This window comes from Callorhinus ursinus, unplaced genomic scaffold, assembly GCF_003265705.2.
Source record: "Callorhinus ursinus isolate GAN/ISIS: 27379988/994484 unplaced genomic scaffold, GSC_fseal_2.0 scaffold129, whole genome shotgun sequence".
Lineage (NCBI taxonomy): Eukaryota > Metazoa > Chordata > Mammalia > Carnivora > Otariidae > Callorhinus > Callorhinus ursinus.
Genome location: NW_027397191.1, coordinates 502451 through 524176, shown reverse-complemented (window position 1 = coordinate 524176; position 21726 = coordinate 502451). Strand labels below are relative to the sequence as shown.

Below are 21726 nucleotides of genomic sequence, written 5' to 3'. Positions count from 1 at the left end.
TATCTAATTGGCGAATTCTGCAAACGTCACGTATTAATTTTGTTCAATCAAAAGAAGTGTATTTGAAAACCAGGATTCCATTGGTTTAAGTGAAACTGTAATTTTAGCCAATGGCACAGCTTCATTTTTGTGCCCAATAGAGACTATAAGTAGGGTTAGCTCTGGCTGATTCAACTCTGACCCTACTCAGGTCTGTTCCTTTCTCTCCGTCATGTCCGGACGCGGCAAACAAGGCGGCAAGGCTCGCGCCAAGGCCAAGACGCGCTCGTCGCGGGCCGGCCTGCAGTTCCCGGTGGGCCGCGTCCACCGCCTGCTCCGCAAGGGCAACTACGCCGAGCGGGTCGGGGCCGGCGCGCCCGTGTACCTGGCGGCCGTGCTCGAGTACCTGACGGCCGAGATCCTGGAGCTGGCGGGCAACGCGGCGCGCGACAACAAGAAGACGCGCATCATCCCGCGCCACCTGCAGCTGGCCATCCGCAACGACGAGGAGCTCAACAAGCTGCTGGGCCGCGTCACCATCGCGCAGGGCGGCGTCCTGCCCAACATCCAGGCCGTGCTGCTGCCCAAGAAGACCGAGAGCCACCACAAGGCCAAGGGCAAGTAGGAGTCTAGCAGAGTGTGCACCTCAAACCTCCTGTCCAAACCAAAAGGCTCTTTTCAGAGCCACCCACTTAATCAACAAAAGAGCTGTGACTTCAAGTCGCATTGTTGGCATACCAAGGTGTTGAATACTGACAAATCCTGTAAAGAAGAATGAAAAGCTTGCCTAAGGTATTCATAAATCTGTCATTTGACCCAAGAGTCCCTAAACTGAAGTCACCTTGCAAGAAAAAAACTTGCTTTAATGAGCCCATGTGAGCAAAATTTGGGTATCCTTGATTCCTCTGCGGATCAAATGTCCATCTGGAACACAAACTTGGCATCCTATTATGGCAGGGACAGATAAAGGGACAGGCAGAGAGGAATCTAGTAGGACCTGAAGCCACTGGGTAAGATCCCTATCAAGTCTCTGGCCTCCCAGGAATACCAAGGAGGAAAAACAACCCCAGGGGGCTGGTCTGGGAAAGATCGTCTTCCCGGAAAACTTCCCCCTGGGGCCAATCAGACAAAGACATGAAGAAATCCTGAAGGATCTGGGCTGCAACAGCCCCAGCTAAAACTGCATAAAAGAAAATCTGTCCTTGCTGGGGGTGGGAGGGGGTTATTCTCGGATCCCCCGTCTCCGTGTGAAGAGCTGATTCTATCCTCTTAAAACTTTGCTTTGCTGCCCCCCCCCCCCGACTCCGTGTCTGGTCTCCCTCTTCATTCCTCCAAGCGGCGTGAGCGAGGACCGTGGGCACCAGAAAGCTGGGGTAAGAAAGATTCCTGAAACATTTTCTTGGGGGCTCCTCCGGGATCTCTGGTCGTCATCAAGGACCTCTAACCGTGAGTAGTGGACCCCGAGTCTCTCCTCTCAGTTACAGTCAACGTGATGGGCAGTCATCATCTCAGAGCGCATAGCACGGCTGCCATCCTCAAGTCTCGGGTGGTACGTTCCCACCGATCCCTCCTCTAGGGGAAGGAATGCAAAATCCCTGGGAAGGTCCCCCCCAGACATCCTCTTGCCAGAGGCCTCCAAGGGATCGCAACCACAGTTCCCCATTACGGTGAGGAACAGCCTTCTGCCTCTGCCCTCCGTCTGTGGTGGCACCTCTGAGTACTACCCCTTCACCTGTTACCCTGTCAGGTGGACAGAACACTTAGACACGTGGCCTCCTCCGGGATGTGGCCCAGATCTTGTTAGAAGTAGTCCCCCCACGCCCCACCCCACACACCTTGAATTCCCTTATTGGGGTCCCGCCAGCAGTGTTCGACCTGCGACCCTGCAGCCACTAAGCATGCTTGTTTTTGTGTGACGGACACTGGATCCCCACACCGTCTGGATCAGGCTCACTGGACATCGGGAGGGATTGCCTCCGGGATACACGGGGACCATTTTGTTACACTTGGCAAGGTGCATGCCCCTCTGCTCAGCTGCGACCATCCTAAGATGGACCCCGTCTGGCTGGGACACATCTGAGTAGGTGTTGCTGAGAAGGGCAAGGGAACGGACCTCTACCTTGGTTGTTTCCCCCTTCCCCAGCAGCCCGCCCTGTGCCTCCATAAATTGGCCTTTGTTAACCACTTAAAACGGGTCTGTCAAACAGAGCAATTTTAGTAGGCCCATTATGCCACCTTTCAACGGGCCAGGAAAATTCTGGCACATCCACCCACCACTAAAGGAGCCTTACTGGGTCCCAGCCCAGGATCCTTCGAGTCCCGTGGCTGGGAAATGCAAAGAGAATAAGAGTCAGGACAAGCGGGTTGCTCCCTGGAGGTAGAGCCTGGTAAGAGTGACTACTAGCGCCTCGCAGAAGAGACAGCAGCCCTGGCTGCCAGTCGCAAAGCCCCCAGGACACTGGATCCGGAAGAAGCCCTCCTGATCAACTGTGAGGAACTGAGGTAAGGGATGCCATTTCCGCTCTTCCTAGAGATGGGCAATTGCAATCCCCTGACCAAATCCAGTACTCCTTCGGGATGCTTCCTGAATAACTGGAATGGTTTGACCCGCAAACCTTAAAGAAAAGGCAGCTTACTTTCTTTTGTTCCAAGGCACGGCCACGGTACCAACTGGAGGAGACATGGCGGCCTGAGGGATGTATTGGTTATAATAACCTGTTACAACTGGACTGGTTTTGCAAACATGAGGGAAATGGGGAGAAGTACCCAATGTGCAATGTTTCTGGGCCTTAAGGGAAAATAAGGGCCTGGGCCAGCCTCCTGGCTGCTCTCTTTCGTGGCCGGACACTGGGGGACAGGAACGAAAGAATACCACACCTACACCAAAGGCAGACGGGCACATGGCGTCCGCAGAGGATTTTCCACTCCCAGCTCCATCTTCCCTAGGGTCTCCACCAATTTATCCAGATTTAAGATCAGGTGCCCTTACCTGTCTGCCTTATCCTGGACCCCCTGCTGACGCTCGGGGGCTCTATCTCTTGCAAGAATACGTACGACCTGGAGGAGGACCAAGAGGACCTGCCGCTGTGGCCGGGGTACAGGTGCCCTTGTCATTGCAAGACCAGAGATGAAGGGGGACCTTGGGAAATTTTCCAACAACCAGATAAATATATAGAAGCTTTCCAAAATCTAACTTATGTGTTTGAATTAACCTGGAAGGAGGTAATGCTCCTGTTAAATCAAACCCTCTCTGAGGCGGAGAAATGCGAGGTCCTGGCCACCTCTGAGAGAACAGGGACGAAGAGCTGATTAATTTTCAGGGCACGGGTGGGCCCATGGGGGACTCCCATTTCCCAACTGGAGCCCAAGCTGTCCCTTCCCAAGACCCCAGTTGGGACCCTGACGATCCCCTCAGAAACTGGTACCTCAGTCACTTCCAGGCCTGCGTCCTGGAGGGATTAAAAAGGTCAAAGTTTGAACCCCTAAATTATACCAGGCTGTCCGCTGTCACCCAACCTCGAGAGGAAAACCCGACAGCCTTCTTAGAGGGGTTGAGAGAGGCTCTCATTAAATATACAGCTATCTCCCCCTATTCTCCTGAGGCTGAGATCATTCTCAAAGACAAATCTGTGATCCAGTCAGCCCCAGATAATTGGAAAAAGCTGCAAAAGTCAGCTGTTGGCCCCCAGGGGGGCCTTAGAAGAGCTCTTAGGAGCTGCTAACTGGGTCTTTTACGGCCGGGACCAAGTGGGGAGTGAGGAACAAGAGAAGAGGCTAAGAAAGAATTCTGAGGCCCTAGCTGCGACCTTACAAGCCCTGCGGCTCTGGAACCAGATGCCACATCTGTGCCACCCAGGGCACTGGAAGCCGGCATGTCCTCAAAGGGGACAGCCAAAATCAAAGCCCCATAAGCCCTGTCCTGCTTGTGGAGGGGGATGGGAAGTCTGAATGCCCGCAAGCCTCTCCATCGGCCAGGGCTCAGATGACCTGCACCCCGACAGGGTCTGATGGGACCTGGAGCTCTTCATGGCGGCTCCCCAGAACAGCTTGCCATTGGGAACCCAGAGCCTCGGGTAATTCCCGAGACAGAGGGAATGCCAGTCAAGCTCCTTCCCCCTTTCTGGTCCCTCTCTCCACCCCGGGGCCAGCTGTCCAGCCTCAGCGCTGTTGTTAAGGGTATCACTGGACAGCCCAGAATCAAATTTTTTTCTCACCTGCTGGGATGCACCTGGGGAGAACGAATTTTCTCTCACTCCTTGTTGATAATGCCTGAGAGCCCCACACCTCTCTTAGGTAGCGATATTATGACCAGTCTGGGAACTCTCATATTGATGGCCCCTGGACAGACTAGCAATTGCATCCCCTTAATAGAGGCTGATATTTATCCCCAGGTCTGGGCAACTCAGGGAGCAGTGGGTCGGGCCTTACCTGCAGTGCCCATTCGCACACATTTTAAAGACCCCCACAACTTTCCCCTATCGGAAACAATACCCTCTAAAACCAGAAGCAAAGGAGGGCCTTTCGAGCACTCTCATCCACAAATCCCCAGAGGCAGACAGTGAGTGGGGAGCTTGGGGAAGATTGGCAACTGGATTTCACACATATGCCTAAGGCACAGGGGTACAAAAGTCTCCGGGTTTGGGTAGATACCCTTCACACACTGGGTGGAGGCCTTCCCCTGCCGAACCCCAAAGCCTGCAGAGGTGGTAAAGGCACTGGTAAATGAAGTCGTCCCTCGGTTTGGACTCCCCTTGTCCCTTCAAAGTGATGACGGCCCCTCCTGTAAGTCCCAGGCGACAGAGGGAGTATCCAAGGCCTTGGGAATTCACTGTCACCCCCACTGTGCCTGGACACCCCCATCCTCGGGAAAGGGAGAAAGCACTAATGAGGTTATTAAAAAACACCTCAGAAAACTAGCACAAGAAACTAGTCAAAATTGGGTGTCTATACTCCCTATTGCCTTACTCCAGATTAGAAACACCCCCATGGAAAGGTCTTATATGGGAGACCCTTCCATGTAAATGACCCGTGGGTGACAAGGGAGTCTTTGACTTAGTAAACAGTGTCATCCCTCTGGCAAGTGCTCCGCAAGCTCTTCGGGCGCTTCCTAACCCCCAGCTCCAAGACAACCAACCTTCCCTGTATCGTCCCAGGGACCAAGTGCTTGTGAAAACTCTTCCCTCTTTATCTTTGTCCCTAGAGCCTGTCTGAGAAGGCCCACACACAGTCATCTTAGCCACCCCAACGGCCATCGAGGTACCCGCGATCGAGGCCTGGATCTACCAATCTAGGGCCAAGCCCTGGTTTCCAGTGGAACAAGACAACAGGAAACCAAGATACCACTGCGAGCCCGGGAAGGGTTCAAACCCATCTTTAAAAAACAGAAAAGCCAGCAACACCAAGCTAAGTACTTCAACCCCTGATCAAACATGCCTTCGAAAGCATTTATTCTCTTTCTTCTTTCTCTTCCTAAACTTCTACACTGCCACTCATCTGCAGGGATCTTAGGATGGGTTCAACTCAATGCCACTCCCCTCAATTCGACTGATTGTTGGATATGTGGGAACGACTCAGCAGGAACTGCTGTGCCCGCCCCTATTGCAGTCTGGCTACGGGCTAATTACTCTGTCATCCCTTTTGTCTCCTATATTAATTCATTCCCCAATCAAAATATAGAGCAAGTATTTTTTAAAGCCTGGAAGAAGGACATGGAAACCAAAGTAGCCGGTGTCCCTTGGTCCAACAAGACCCCAAACCTTGCCTGGTTGGATCAGCTCCGGCTCAGTACCTCAGCAACATTCCCTATTTGCTTTGAAAACTCCATTTACACTCCAAATTCAGGGTTTTTTGTAGGAAATCTTTCCACGTCCCAGTGCAACTTCACTTTCCAAGTCACTTCGACCTCTATAGAGGAATACTGGAATGGTTCCCTTTTCAACTCCCTCAGCTCCTACAAAGATCCTGATAAACCTCACCTCTTCCTGCGGGCCCAGTATCCCCCAAAGGAAAAGACATCTTTTTGTACCTCTGCTAACAACTCCTGTTCAGCAGGGTGGTCTCAGGTGTCCTGCAATTCTTCTACACTAGGATTGGCCAAAGGTTTACTCCTCTCATCCCAAGAATTCTTTCTTAAAATCTATCCTTCCAGCTCACTTGCTTCCACGGTGGGCGAGCGGCTCCGTTTAGATGCTTCCCTAATATGGAATAAATTGTCAGGAGCTACCTCTACCTCCCCGCCAAAGCTTCTCTATAAATATGGGTTCCACCTAAATCTCCGAGCAGAGGACAGTTTATTCTTCTATTGTGGGGAAAGGGCATACATTACCTTACCCCCACAGTGGAGAGGGCGATGCTCTTTAGCCTACTTAGCTCCGCTCACGGACTACGCCCCTGGGTCCAGCCACATGCCGCAGGCTGTAAACCAAACCCAGCCTGGGGTATAGAGACCCGCAGTCCTCACACAGCAAGGAAACTCCATGAGGGCCTGGCCCTCCAAAGTCCCCAGGCCCTGGACCTGTTAACCCCCCACGCAGGGGGCACCTGCACCCTCCTCCAGGAAGAAAGCTACTTTTATATTAACAACATGGGTCAGGTGGTCCCTCATTCAGATTCATCAGGTAACCTGGTGGCCCACGTAGAAGACCTCTCCTCCTGGTGGACCTCCCTTAGGGCCCAGCTGTTGCGCTGACTATGGCCATCATGGCCCCCGAGTTAGTCCCCTCTTTCTTCTGCTTTTTTTGACGACCTTGTATCCTAAATGACCTCATCCAAGTTGTGTCTTCTCGTTTAGAGTCCATCAGGCTTCAAATGGTCCTGTCTATGCAACCACAGATGGAGACAGCCCCTACCTAGTATAGGGGCCTCTGGACAGACTTCGGAACCAGTCGACGCCCCTCCCCAGCAGGAAGTAGCCATAGATCGGTCATCACCCCTGTTCCTTACGGCAGTTAGGAGTTACCTGTTCAGAGGGGGGAGTATGGCAGGGACGGATAGGAGAGAGACAGGCAGAGAGCCATACAACAGGACCAGAGGCCCCAGGGGGAAGATCGGTATCGTGCCTGCTCCGCCTCCCTGAAAAACCACAGAGGAAAACAACCCCAGGGGGCTGGGCTCGGGAAGATAGCCTCCCTGGAAAACTTCCCCGGCTGATCAAAGACATTAAGAAATCCTGAAGAATCTGCCCTGAAAGAACCCCAGCTAAAACTCCACAAAAGACAAACTCTTCTCATTGCTCGGGGAGGGGGGGGATTAATACTTGGATTCCTCCCCCATGTGGAGAGCTGATTCTATCGTCTTAATAAAACTTTGCTTTGCTGCCCCCCACTCTGTCTGGTCTCCCTCTTCATTCGTCGGAGCAGCGGGACAGAGGACGGTGGGCACCAGAAAGCTGAGATAAGAAAAAAGTTCTGAAACACTATGACTGGCCTACCTTCCCTTTTCTCCTAATTCAACTGAATCTCACTGAGTAGGACTCATGCCACTAAATGGTCCTGCATTAGTCACACGGATTGGTAGGTTCCTTGTTTCAAATAGGTTCAGGCAGAGAATGCATTTCGTAGTTGTCCACATACACAGAAATGACTAAAGATGACATGGAATTGCATTAGGAAGATCATGTGCTTTTGCAACAACTGTGAAAGGTGGACATCGTAAGTCAGATTTTTACCTTAACTCTATGGGGACCCAGTCAGTCGTGATGCTGTCCATTTCCGCCGCTGCCCCTTTCACCCGCTTCTCATCACCAAGTCACTAGCTGAAGAGGGCCTTCTGTTCCTCTCCACCCACGGACACAGCAGCTAATGTTTACTTCTTACTCATGGATATCTTAATGAAAATCAGATTCTATGGCATTCTTAGTCTGTTGGAATAAATTCATTTTGAGTCTCTTGAAATATTTGTATGTCCTATAGTTAAACCTGAACTGCAATCACAAGCCAAGACAGACAGAATAAGTGACCACAGCAATCACAGAGGAGGTAAATGTTACCTTTAAAAACGTGTCTTTTTAATTTATGATTATACGATGTCGGAGGACCCAGATCCTGATTTCAGTAAATCTGACTGTTCAGTTGTTCCCTCTTAAAAAGTCACCTGCATTATCTGAGTTTGTAAATTTTAAATAGCAATTTCTCTTAGACCTAGAAATGTCAAGTAGAGTTATACAGCTCAAGGAAAGCCTATGAGTTCTTTCTTTTAGTAAGAAAATACATTGTTTTATCATTGACGTTGATGGCGTGACAGGGTTCAGTACAAATCTCCTAGAATGAGCCACTTTGACACATGGATTATTTTGAGCTGAAGACAATTGGGCTCAAAATGCTCAGGAAGAGCTTTTTACCTCCCCCCTTAACTGCCTAAACAAATTTGAATAGGTCCAGTCCAGGAAGTGAGTGATCAGCAGAGATAAGTACAGAGAGTACGAGCCAGGTGTGGTGAGCTGGGGGCAGCAGGACCTGTTTCTTCACATTCCTCCCTGTGTCTCCTCGGTCTCTGCAAGGCTGCCCTTCCCATCTTCCTGTGAACTGTCTTTCTTCCCTTTGATAACATACAAGCCTCAAATTTAGATGAGCCCCTGACTGTTGGGGAGCCTCTCCTATCTGTGTGGGGCTCCTGCATGAACAAAATTAAATGTTTTTCCCTTGTTATGCTGTCCTCTGTCACCTTAATGACTAGACCACCCAAAGAACCTAGAAGGGAAAGAAGGACAAGTTCTTTCGCCCCAACAGATGAAAACTACTAGTAGTTGCTTTATTGCATGGTTTGTATTCCTCACAAGAACCACTACATTGTTAAATAGTTATTCAAATTTTATTATTGGTGTGGTTTTGATTTATCAAACCAATGAGCCCATAATCAAATAATTGACAAATAAATACACATTTTTTAAGTAAAATAAAATACCCAAGTGTGATACATCATTGCTTATGATTCCTTGTTGACTGAACTTTTTTGTTGATCAACTCTCACTCCAATGCCACTGGATGAAGTGTGTACTATTATTACTTACATAATCAGAAAAACATTTTAAACTTTTTTTAAAGGACGTAACAAAGTTTGAACAGTTTTGATAAAAAAAATTCAGATATTTTTAATTGCAATTAGATCCAGAAGAGCAAATTAGAACTTCATGGTTTACACTGTGAAGCTATTTTCATAGGAGGTAAAGTTCAATTTTAGTAGCAGAAGATTTATGGGAAAAAAATTTTTTTAAACTGAAGTGTGGTTGACCCAGATGGAAGCAATATTTAAGCTTTCTTTCTGGAGTTGGTTTTCCCATTAATTTCTCTCTCCGCAGACTCTATGAAACCACCTAATAGTGTCTTCCTAAATTACATTTCTTGTGCATCTTATCCAGTAGTTGACAAAATCCCTTAGAGAGTGGGTTTTTTCCTATTTGCAACTTCCTTGACATTACTTCAGTGACGACCCCATAAAATATGGTCAATAAATTGTGTTAATTTTATAATAACAAAAGCCGTATAACATAGGTAAGTGGTACAAAATAAAAACAAAAAAGAGCACTTGGGCGGCTCAGTCTGTTATGCGTCTGCCTTGGCTCAGGTCACGATCCCAGGGTGGGTGTTGGGCTCCTCGCTGAGCCGAAAGTCTGCTTCTCCCTCCCCCCGCCCCCCTGCTTGTGAACCTGTGCGCTCTCTCTCAAATAAATAAATAAAATATTTTTAAAATGATAAAAACCAAAAAAGAAGTTGAAAGTTAAACAAGGATGGAAAGCGTGACGGAAAACAGGGGTTTTTAAGTGAGCAACTTGAAAGCAATCATCCAGTGGAGGCAGCGTGAGGATGAGACTGGTCCAAGGAGCAAAGACCAGTTTGAAAGGCTGAAATTGCCTTTTCAGCTCATGATATTAATTTATCTGGAAAATGGTTGTTCTGGATGACATTATTTTTTTTTAAGATTTTATTTATTTACCTGAGAGAGAGAAAGAGAGAGAGAATGAGAGAGAGCACAAGAGGGAAGAGGGTCAGAGAGAGAGAAGCCGACTCCCTGCCGAGCAGGGAGCCCGATGCGGGACTCGATCCCGGGACTCCAGGATCATGACCTGAGCCGAAGGCAGTCGCTTAACCAACTGAGCCACCCAGGCGCCCCAGGAATGACATTATTAATTTGGTCTACCTCCTGCTTGCTCCCCCAATCTGTCAACAATCTCAAATTTAAATAAACGCTACGGATGCTCATGAATTTTAGTTACCGGGCGGAAGAATGAAACAGCTTCAGGGATCAGGGGCACCAGTGCTTTGGAGGAAGGTGGGGACTCTGGACAAGGGCAAACACCCGGGGCGGAGAATTAGGGATCACCCAACCAAGACAAATTTCTGAGGCTCTCAAACAACGCCTTTCCCCTGACGGTGTGTTTCTTTTTGTGGCTTTTATAAATCTCTCATCTTCCAGACTTTTACATGTGCTTACTATTTAGATTGTTTCTATGAAAATATTAATTTCCTGGTGTAGTGGTAGTGTTTCAGGAGGGGGTTTTAGTAAAGAGGGAGTAGCAATGAGTTCTTTGCTGTGATCACCCTTCACTTACATTTTTAGCTGTTAGAATACTGTTTAGAAGTTATTTCAAAACACAATACATGATAAAGCTGTACATACATAAATAAGAAATTTGCACAGAAGAATAAAGTAACAGATGTTTATTTTGTTAGGGTAATAAATATTAAAAATTTGTTTTCACCAAAAATAAATGTCCCTAAAAATCTATTGAAGGAGAGCAGATTTTGTCACCCCACAATATGTCTCTTTGGCATAAGGAGGATTCTCTTTTTAAGATATTACTCATTATAGAGAGAGTGAGATCACACAGGGATCCTGATGTGGGGCTCGATCCCAGCACCAGGATCATGACCTGAGCTGAAGGCAGAAGCTTAACCTACTGAGCCACCCAGTTGCCCCAGGTATAGGGATTATTTTGAGCTAAAGGCAGTCAAAATTTAGCAGATTGAGGAAACCCTCTTAACTTCCCCCTCAACTGCCTAAATTTACATTGGAAAGGAGGCCTGTACCAGGAAAAGAGCTATTACCAGAGATACTTGTTAACCTAACAAAGTTATCTGCATAACAAGGTAACCTTTATTTTCCAAACAATTCTCTCCTGCCTATAAATGGTTTTCTTTCCCCTTATTCTCCCAGACACTTACCCTTTTCCTTAGATCAGGATGTTATATAAGACTCAATTAACTGGGTGCAGTGTGGGTCTTATATTTTTGAGGCTTCCCTACATATGAAGTTTGTTTGTTTTACTCCTCTTAAACTGTCTCATATCAATTATTGGATCAGCCAAAGACCTTAGAAGGGAAATATTCCCCCCACATACTATTAATACATTTTTTTTAAAGATTTTATTTATTTGACAGAGAGAGACACAGCGAGAGAGGGAACACAAGCAGGGGGAGTGGGAGAGGGAGAAGCAGGCTTCCCGCGGAGCAGGGAGCCCGATGCGGGGCTCGATCCCAGGACCCTGCTGAAGGCAGACGCTGAACGACTGAGCCACCCAGGCGCCCCACTATTAATACATATTTAAGATAAATGTGGACTCTTAATAATATGGTAATATGTAGCAAAAATATATATTCATTATTTAGCATTTTATATATAATATAGAATATGTTTTAAGTCCATGTTTATTAAAGTAAAAATATTTTAAAGTATGTAAATATAAAATATTTTAAATTTAGTACTAACAATAAAAATTGCTTATTATACTATATATAAGCATACTCTGTATACTTTATGTAATAATTTACTCAGTATATTATATAAATTATCTCCACTTTTTTTTTTAGAGAGACATGGGAGGGGAATAGGTAGAGGGAGACAGAGAATCCGAAGCAGGCTCCGCGCCCAGCACGCAGCCCAACGTAGGGATTGAACTCACTACCCTGAGATGATGATTTGAGGGGAAATTAAGAGTCAGACGCTTAACCAACCAAGGCACCCAGTTGCCTCTCCATTAGTTCTTAAAATAACTCTATGAGGTAAGTATTGTTGCCATCCTAATCCCACTCTAGGAGCTCGATCCCAGGACCCTGGGGCCATGACCTGAGCCGAAGGCAGACGCGTAACCATCTGAGCCACCCAGGTGCCCCTAAAATGAAGTTTTTCTAAGTAGAGCTTCGGCTACTAAGCACTTTCGAAAACAATTGAATAATGGGTGACATTAATTACAGGAGTTTACAAAACTATGTTAGGGTCAAGAATTTCAAAGGATGATCTTGTATTTGTTTTTTACAAATAAAATTCAATGTATGCAAAAAATTAACCTGTATTAAATATTATATAAAAACCAAAATTTAAAAACAAAACGAAAAACAAAATTTTTAGTCATTAAAATTAAAAGGCTTAAAAGCAACCAGAAGCACAAAGTTTCTGAATTTAAGTACTTGATTTTTGTAGGGCTTTAATTGTATTCTAATTAATTTATACTTAAGGCAATCGTGATCAGAAGCTCAAGGGGATTTTTTTCCAAACCACGACAATGATTCTAAACTTACACACAAAAAAGGAATCTTGTGAAACTAGATCAGAAACTTTTGAAAAGAAATAATGGGACCTGCAGTGCCAAATTATGACCTGTAATACAACCATAATTTAAAATACTGATGTAATAAAAAGAACAGTGTAAGGGAGGAAAAATAATTTCCCCTCTACCTTTCTAGGTGCTGTGAGCCTCCCCCTTATAATAAAAGACAGATTAACGAGAAAAACCAGCAGCAGTTTAATAACACGTATACGTCCTGTATACATGAGAGATACTCTGAAGAACTGAGTAAAACTCCCAGGAAAGGCCCAAGCCACCGCCTTAAATACCGTCTTCAGCTAAAAGATGTTGGTGTGCGAGCGGAGTGCACAGGGAGCCGGGGATGGGTTACCGGGAAAAGGGAAACAAGGTTGTGATGCAGAATTAAGTTCGGGCCTTCTCCATGGACAAAACTGTCTGGTGATTTAATCATCCTTCTCTTTCTGGTACTGAGAGGGAGACACTTACAGATTGAGATCTCCTTTATAAATGTAACATGTCCCTTAAGACAGAGTTCTACTCTGATTTTAGAGATTCTCCTGTGTCTGGTGTTTCTTAAAAATGACTTGCTCAAAAACAGTCCTTATGCCAAAGAGGCATATTTTGGGGTGGCATATTCTGCTACCCTTCCTACCAAAGTGGCCTGTGTGGAGACGGTTTGTCCTGAACTCCTACACTCCTCTTTTGGGGTGGCATCTGAGGGTTCCCTTCCCAGCTAACAATCATTCCCTTCTGAAGGAGAACGACAGTACTTCGTGGTAAACTAGAAGCCCCTACTCACTTTCTCACAGAAAGAGCTGCAGCTACAAATCCCACGGCGCTCAGGAAAATCCAGAGCTTGCGCGGGAAACCGCCCTGCTCCCTGCCCCACAGTCATTGGAGATCGGCCCGGAGAGGGGCGGAGCCCGGGGTGGGGCAGCGGGGCCGCGGTTCCCGCGCGCGCTTTCAGTTCTCAACGAGGTCCGGCCTCTGCTTATAATTTCTCCTGCCGGAGCAGCAAAGCCATTTCTGTGTCGAACTCGCACAGAGCTTCTGAGGAACCATGTCTGGCCGCGGCAAGGGCGGGAAGGGCCTGGGCAAGGGCGGCGCCAAGCGCCACCGCAAGGTGCTGCGCGACAACATCCAGGGCATCACCAAGCCCGCCATCCGGCGGCTGGCCCGGCGCGGCGGCGTCAAGCGCATCTCCGGCCTCATCTACGAGGAGACCCGCGGGGTGCTCAAGGTGTTCCTGGAGAACGTGATCCGGGACGCCGTCACCTACACGGAGCACGCCAAGCGCAAGACGGTCACGGCCATGGACGTGGTCTACGCGCTCAAGCGCCAGGGCCGCACCCTCTACGGCTTCGGGGGCTGAGACTCACCCAAGCCGTCACATGCAAACAAACAAATGGCCCTTTTCAGGGCTCCCCCCACTTTCACCCGAGGAGCGTGACCCTGGCTTGTTGGCGATCATTGGTCCGCGTGGCCAGGTTTCGCTGCGGGTCACCGTGACCCGCACGCGTCGCTAGTCTTGCCAACCAACCCTGTATCTAGACGTCTTTCCCTAAGTTGGTTTGGTATCCTAGATTGCTGCGGAACTTCCTCCAGGAGGTATGTCCTGGGAGAGCTTTTAGGACTTGGTGGCTCCGCACACCTTCCTTTTGAAGACTTTGCTGTTCTATGGACACACTGGGAGAACACTTCTACCTCCGGTAAAATCCTGGCAAAGGTTCTAGTAGAGAGTCAGCTTGCTTGAGAGTTGGAAAAATGTTCAGACCCAAACTCAGAAACTTGTGTTCTGTCAGGAAAGGAAAAAAGTGGCAGTTTTTAAGTCTGATTATAATTGACCTCGGCTCGTAAATGGGACCTGGCTTGTCAACTCAGGTCACTATTAGCCTGGAGGGACTATTTATGGTTTATTGCTGGCCTCCATCGCTTCCCACAAAGAGTAGAGAACCTTTAAAGTTTTAGTAAAGGTATTCTCGTTTGTCTTGTAAGGACGGTGATCATAATTGGCACTCCTTCAGCCTTTATGATGGACAAACAATTATGTGTCACTGGTGATTGCCAATAAAAATAACAGTTAATGTAACATTGTTAATTAAGATTAAGCAAATGCAAGTATGTTCTATTCAATTTAAAAAGTAAAATTGTTAAACATATTAAAACATTTTATCTGGTTAACAAGGATGTATAGTTTATTTTTTATTTGCTCTCTTTTTTCCTATTGCATGATAAATAACAAAACAGTTCTCACAATTGTATGTGGTTAATCACAAATACAAACTATGTCTCTTCTCATGAAATGAGAAACTATGTGTGGCCCAGTGGCCACTTGGGAAACTACAGGAGTTTAGATGTGAGTAATACCTTAAAGGTTTCATTATTCAAAATTTAGGGCCTGGATTTAGGAAAAGTATTATCAAGAGGTTTTCAAAGTTTCATTAAATCAGGCTATGAACATAAATCAGATATCTAACGACAAGTACTGGAATATTAGCTATAAAAATAGCATTGAAATAACATATAGAATACTTAGGGATTTTTTTGTTTTGTTTTTAAGAACTGGGAGACTGTTATCAAAATCATTCAAGAAATTAATGGAAAGCAGTGTGCCTGGGTGACTCAGTCAGTTAAGCGTCTGCCTTTGGCTCAGGTCATGATCCCAGGGTCCTGGGATCAAGCCCCACATCGGGGTCCCTGCTCAGCGGGAAGCCTGCTTCTCCCTCTCCCTCTGCCTGCCGCTCCCCCAGCTTGTTCTATCTCTCTCACTGTCAAACAAATAAAAATCTTAAAAAAAGAAAGGAAGTAATGGAAAGCCACAAACACATAACTGACCCTCAGAAGGTGTTGGGGGGATAACCCAGGGAACCGCTCCACAAAAGTAGTAGAAACACAAGTTTTATTACTGAATAAGCATTAAACCGGAACGTGATGCGTATCACAGGCAGTCTGCTACAGGAATAGCAGAGACACAGAAATCTCACTCTGTTGGATAGCTAGATGGACACAACCCATCTAAAATACTGTAGTGTTGCAATTTGGAGCCTTATGTTAGCTGCAGTTGGGCCCAAGTCTTCCCAGGAAAATGGGAGCTCACCATCATTAAGAAAAGACAGCACTGTATTTCAGAGATGCCTCTAGGGTCCTTGAGGAAACATTCCTGAGCCAGGCTACTTGCACATTTAGCATTTGACCTTCCAAGGGTTAAAACGTGGTGAGACAAGATGTTGAAAGTTTTTAAGTTCAGCTTTAAAATGTATACATCTCATCATTGCTTACCCTTTTTATATACGTGTGGGCAATTGCTACTTTAGTCTGTACCTGCATTATAGCCAACCTTCCTACCAACACCCAAGTCTTCCCCTTTGACTTTGGGTTCCCTTCTCTAGTTAAGACCCCCTCTGGGAGAATCCTAAAAACTACGTGGAGCATAGGTCTGGATTTACGGCCTAATCCCGTGTGTTTAATTCCTTTTGCACTCTGTGCCAAGGATCCCTTTTAGCAGCTCTCGTGGGCTAGGGGCTGCCTTTTCTCACAGCAACATTTCTGTAATGCAACCTTGTTTTCCTTATCATTTAGTTGACAGGCCTTTTAACTGCATCCCACCCTCACCAACTGCTCTGTGGCGTATCGGCCTGGTAAGTCTTCCAGGGGCTTCCAGTCTCCACTCCCAGGGAACACCAGGACCGGCGTCCAGGGCGCATCACATGCTTGGTCTCTCAGCACCTGTCACACTGTTGCTCTCCAATTGTCTACTTAACACTCATTTATGTTTCTTGAGCAGAGGACACCTGGCACCAGAATGGAGAGGACTAAATTGTAAGGCCTTGTGTCCACGGAAACGCGCCTTCTCACGAATTCAGCGCGGAGGGACCTGCTGTTCTTGTTTTCAACCCCAAAACCTGCACTCCGTCCATACCGAGAAAGCCGTTCTGCTCAAGTCCTAAACCCGTTTCCTTCCAGCTGGCACGCCAATTAACGTTCCACCGTCTGATAAAGTGCCAGTGTTATTAACTTAATACAACTCTCCAAACCCCTGCGTGAAAACATGGAAAACTACAGGACCCGTCTCTTCTCTAGTTGTACAGAGAAACTTTCTTCTAAGGGAATGGGTGTATCTTTCAAGGCCGCAATCTAACACAAGCTAAAGGGAAACTAGCGTCAGGGCTCCTCGGATGAAAGAGTGGGGGCCCTGAAAAGGGCCTTTAGTTCTCAGTAGGAAACGAGCTGGGAAGCCGGGGGCTCAGCCCCCGAAGCCGTAGAGGGTGCGGCCCTGGCGCTTGAGCGCGTAGACCACGTCCATGGCCGTGACCGTCTTGCGCTTGGCGTGCTCCGTGTAGGTGACGGCGTCCCGGATCACGTTCTCCAGGAACACCTTGAGCACCCCGCGGGTCTCCTCGTAGATGAGGCCGGAGATGCGCTTGACGCCGCCGCGCCGGGCCAGCCGCCGGATGGCGGGCTTGGTGATGCCCTGGATGTTGTCGCGCAGCACCTTGCGGTGGCGCTTGGCGCCGCCCTTGCCCAGGCCCTTCCCGCCCTTGCCGCGGCCAGACATGCCGAGAGTGAAGAGCGCACAGCGTCGCGTCCCCTGCCCCGTGCTGCAGGCTTTATACCGCTGCTGCGGACCGAACTGAGAACCTCAGACAGACGGGAAGTGCCACCCCGTGGGGAGAGGGAAGTGTGACAAGACAAAAAAAAAAAAAAAAAAAAAAGTCCTAGGTTTCCTGTTCGGTGTTTTGTTTGTACCTCGTAACCATTTTGTTACTGTTTGAAAACTTTAAAAATTGCTTTCCAATGCGAACGCCAAGCGCGAAATGTGAGAAATACAGAAAAGGGAAGTAATAAAATAACAACCTTTTATCCCACCACACAGGGAACACTTAGTCCTACTGGCTAGTTTGGGACTTTGGTGAACAGATAGGTGCACATATTTTTTCAAAGAAAATTTACAGTGCCATGTATGACGTTTTGGAACTTCTTTACACTGATTACATTTTAATTTCCCTTTTCTAAAGACAAAAAAAGTTGTTTTTAATATCTATTTGTTATTCCTTCTTAAGAATTCTCTGTAGCACACTCTAACAAATTCCCTGGCAATTCCTTAATAAGCCACATGTTTAAAATAATTCTTTTCCCTATTGATTGATGTACATACTTGGAACGGTAGAGGCCAAGGGCAGGCCACCCTGCGATGGCTCCCTTTGACATGAAGGTTATTAAAATCCAGGAAATTTCGGAAAAGCTTTTTACCTCCTCCACAACTGCCTAAAAGGAAATTAGATAGAGGACCTGCTCCAGGAAGAGAGTTATCACAGTAAAGAACTGTTTTATACTATGAGCTGGGTATAGGTATAGACCATGGGGAGGAGCAAGGCCTGTTTGATCAAAGCCCTTTATGTTTCATTGTTTCTGAGTGGCCCAGCAAACATTTTATTTGCCAGGCATTTACTCTTCCGGTGAATTACATTCCTCCCCTTTGAAGTTCCAGACTCCCATCCCCCTGTCCTTAGTTCAGAAAGACATATATACTTCATTTTACTTGACTGTCTTTGAAACTTCATGTCTGTATGGATTCCCTGTAGGTATACTATTATAGTTTATATTTTCCTATTAATCTGTCTTATATCAACTTGATATTTTCCTGTTAATCTGTCTCATGTCAATTTGGAGGCTAGAAGGGCCTCCAAAAGGACAGCATATTCCTGCTCTCTGAAAAGAACCATTACTAAAAATTCTAATTTGTTCTATAGTTTAATCAATTTCCTTTGCCAAAGGAAATCTATTTTCAGTTGAATTTTGGGAAAATTTACATTAGGGAAAGTGAAAAGAGGGATTATTTATGTGTAATACTCCATCACAAGCATTTTCTATGATACATTTTAAGTAAAATCTCTAGTATTTAGCATAATGTGCTTTCTATTTTTTCTATTTTAAAGGAGATCTGTACATAATTTATTTCTTGAGGATAACCTAGAATTGAAATGCTTTGTCAGAGAGGATGTAGATGTTGTGGTATTTGATTAATATTTCTACATTTTCCACAAAATTCTTACCACATTCAGCAATAACTGTTGTGCATGTAAGTTTATCATACATACTCCAAGAGGCATATTTCGAGATGATATATTCTGCTCCCCTTCCAAATACTGTAACTTGTTTCAGGTTTAAAGGAAAAATGAACCCTCTTGTAATTTTTATCCTAACTGCATCGCACTGATTAACTAACTGGGGCAGAAAAACGCACATCTTTAATAGAATGAGTTCTTCATCTTCGTATATGGTAGGAGCTGGACATTTTTCCCTTATTTCCTTCTAGGTTCTCTGGCTGATCTACTAATTACAATGACATAAAACAGAGTAACAGGAGAAAAACAGATTTAATTTCGAAAGTACAGAAGCCCTGTAAAAAATAAGACTTAAAGGCAGTCAGGCAATTAAGGCTTCTAGGACATCCCCAGCTAAGGAATGGGAGAGGGGCCTGGGGTTATGGAGAGGAGGCCAATCCACAGCAAGAGTTGCATAATCACATGTCCGCCCTGCCAAGCTGAGTCTTTCACATTAAAAAATTATGTCTGATAATAGCGCGCGCGCTCTCTCTCTCTCTCTCTGTGTTATCAACCCCTTACCTAAATTCTTTTTTTTTAATTTTATTTATTTATTTGAGAGAGAGAGAGAGAATGAGAGAGAGCATGAGAGGGAAGAGGGTCAGAGGGAGAAGCAGACACCCCGCTGAGCAGGGAGTCCGATGTGGGACTCGATCCCGGGAATCCAGGATCATGACCCGAGCCGAAGGCAGTCGCTCAACCAACTGAGCCACCCAGGCGCCCTACCTAAATTCTTTAAGGCAGTTAGGGGGAGGGCAAAAGTTTCCCTTGACCCGTGGTATTCTCAGTTGACTTTAGTTCAAAATAGTCCATGTGTCCATGGCATTTGGGGGAGACTTGTTCTGAACCCCTTCACTGTCATAACGTTACGTTAAAGTAGTGTCTGGCTCACGGTAGAGGGGCAATGAGTATTTGTTGAATGAAATGTAAGGGAATGAAAACTTCTCTGTCCTCTTTGGATTTCTGCCTAAGAATTAAACTGACAGGAAAAAAGCATACACGTTTTGTTGAATTTTTACATGTTACATGGCAGCCCTCACACAAGAAGGAAGTCCCGAAGCAACTAGTCAGGGAGATTTCATATTTTTAGAAAAGATAAATTTGTGAAAAATTGACAAGACAACGAGGTTTGGGCTTAGGGTAGTAAGTTGAAGAAATAAGGTTTTTTCTTGTGGCCTTTCAGCCCCAAATTCCTTCTGGTGATAAGAAGGCCTCCTTCCCTCAGGGTACAGGGTGGGTGCCTGTCCCAGGGCAGGTTTATCTCCTGCTTTCAGGGAAGGGTGGAGCAGGGAGGGGGGCGGTCCAAGGGACCTTCCTGCTTCGGCAGTTTTCTCAAACTCTTTTAGGCTTTAGATATTCAATCTATGCCTAGGTGCTTTGGGGCATCGAGTCAGAATGAACGTGGCAGGTCTCCTTTCCTCCCAAGCCCACTTTCTGAAACCCCTTTCTTGAGTAGTGATGTGGCACAAGCTGAAAGCAAGACATTCCAACCTGTCCTCCTTCCCCTTCCCCTGCTGCCAGTCCGCAGCAAGGCCTCACCATTCGGCTTCATTTTCCCCCTTCTCCCTCTCCTCCTCTTCCTGCCTCCTCCTCAGTTCAGAACCCCGCTCCCGGCTGGTATTTCCAAACTTTTCACCTGGATCTCACCCCCCTTTCCATCCGTTCTCAACTGGGCCGCCAGAATAATGATTCTGAATCATACATTTTACAAGATTTTAAAATTCTGCAGATCCTGCCTTCCTCTACTAGATAAATCTTTATATTTCTTCTCAAGGTGTACAAAGCTCCTCAGTATCGTAAGGTTCACTGCCCCACCTTCTACTTATCTTTCCACATTCATCTCTGGCCATCCCAGCCTCCAGCCATGCTAGAGGATTTCTAAGTCCCGGGCACTCCCTCGACCTAGAGCACCCCTCCCCTCCAGGCTATACCATCCGCCCCGTTCAGCCGACTCCATTTTGCTAGCTTCCCAGTTTCGTTTTAGAGTCCATATTTTCTTAACCGTTTCTTTGGAAGAAGCTGGGACTTTCCCCCATTGCAGGTACATTTCTTAGTACCTATGAGGCACCCGAGAGCAGTGTGCGGGATAAATGTCAGAGTGAAGAATGATGGCTGCTTTGAGTAAGCAAATCTCAAAGTTAGCCTTAAGAGGTAACCTGGCCACACATGTTTTGTTCTTGTGATGCACTCTGCAAGTCCTTACTCTTGAGCAAAGGTGCTAACGGTAGATCTTCCTGAATTTACTGCAGCTGGTCCAACACAGCACCCAAACCAGGCATGCCTTTAATATGGCTTCCCGTCATCAGAGGCCGCAGACTTCCCTGCCAACAGAAATGAGAAGACACGCTGCATTATTGGGAATATTATTTTAGAGAATTGAAGAGGTAGAGAAGAAACATTCCCAGCTCTTCACTCGGCTCCACGAGAAAGAACTCAGGTTTATTTTGCAAACCATACTGGTTACACTGCTAATGCTTGGAATTTTAATGGGAGATGGTGGACCAAGGGACCATGGTGTGGATACCTGCGGGGGTGACCTGAGGGAGTTAACTGGTTGAGAAAGTGGAACACGATCTACATTATTCTGCCTGGTGACACCCAGTCACCAAGCTTCCAGTCAGCACTACTGTCCTGACACATTACCTCTTAAATATAGCTTTAAAAGATGAAGGAGGCGGCTGTGTGGCCCTGCTAGATGTAGTAGAGGATGAATTCTAGTCTCATCCACTGAGACTGACCGCTCCAAGATCCTGCTTAATCCTTTAACTCTAGCGGCAATTTAGTGAGGATTACCCAAATAAAAGCTTAAGAAGCCACAATTATTAGGACAGGTTCTCCACAGGACTTCCAAATACTTCTACAGCCTAACCGAAGACGCGAGGTGTTCTTTGCATCGTGCCTTACGAGACAAAATATTCGATACTAAAAAGCAACTGCAAAGCAAACGCTGAGAGAGGTACGAGGCAAATCCCAAAAGCAATTACCTAGGACGCTAAATTTTCTAACACTACTTATACAGGAAGAACTATTGTTCACTTCTTTTTACCAAAGGTAAACAGCGAACAAGCTCTTTCTTAGAAATGGTGGATGGCTCTGAAAAGAGCCTTTGGGTTGCGGTCAGCG

The 21726-nt window shown here is 46.5% G+C and overlaps 3 protein-coding genes and 1 long non-coding RNA gene across 4 annotated transcripts; 2 read left to right on the top strand and 2 right to left on the bottom strand.

Moving 5' to 3' along the window:
- The first annotated feature begins 192 nt into the window (after positions 1-192).
- Positions 193-7294, top strand: LOC141371918 (histone H2A type 1-E). Its single transcript, XM_073890140.1, has 2 exons — positions 193-2481; positions 5180-7294. Exon 1 carries the CDS (start codon positions 212-214, stop codon positions 602-604), a length of 393 nt encoding a protein of 130 aa, XP_073746241.1. The 5' UTR covers positions 193-211; the 3' UTR covers positions 605-2481; positions 5180-7294.
- Positions 7295-13528: 6234 nt separating this feature from the next.
- Positions 13529-13936, top strand: LOC112838349 (histone H4). The gene has a single exon (XM_025891200.2). The coding sequence runs from the start codon at positions 13560-13562 to the stop codon at positions 13869-13871; it is 312 nt and encodes a 103-aa protein (XP_025746985.1). The 5' UTR covers positions 13529-13559; the 3' UTR covers positions 13872-13936.
- A 1552-nt stretch (positions 13937-15488) lies between these two features.
- LOC112838347 (histone H4) lies at positions 15489-17063 on the bottom strand. The gene has a single exon (XM_025891198.2). The coding sequence runs from the start codon at positions 17052-17054 to the stop codon at positions 16743-16745; it is 312 nt and encodes a 103-aa protein (XP_025746983.1). The 5' UTR covers positions 17055-17063; the 3' UTR covers positions 15489-16742.
- Positions 17064-18857: 1794 nt separating this feature from the next.
- Positions 18858-21202, bottom strand: LOC112838334 (uncharacterized). The gene is made up of 2 exons (XR_012377271.1): positions 19330-21202; positions 18858-19125 (listed from the first exon to the last, which is right to left on the bottom strand). It is a non-coding gene; the product is annotated as an uncharacterized lncRNA (long non-coding RNA).
- Between the last annotated feature and the right edge of the window lie 524 nt (positions 21203-21726).

Bases quoted from the DNA above. Each gene is read 5' to 3' on its own strand.
- LOC141371918 (XM_073890140.1), top strand. From the start codon at position 212: ATGTCCGGACGCGGCAAACAAGGCGGCAAGGCTCGCGCCAAGGCCAAG.
- LOC112838349 (XM_025891200.2), top strand. From the start codon at position 13,560: ATGTCTGGCCGCGGCAAGGGCGGGAAGGGCCTGGGCAAGGGCGGCGCC.
- LOC112838347 (XM_025891198.2), bottom strand. From the start codon at position 17,054: ATGTCTGGCCGCGGCAAGGGCGGGAAGGGCCTGGGCAAGGGCGGCGCC.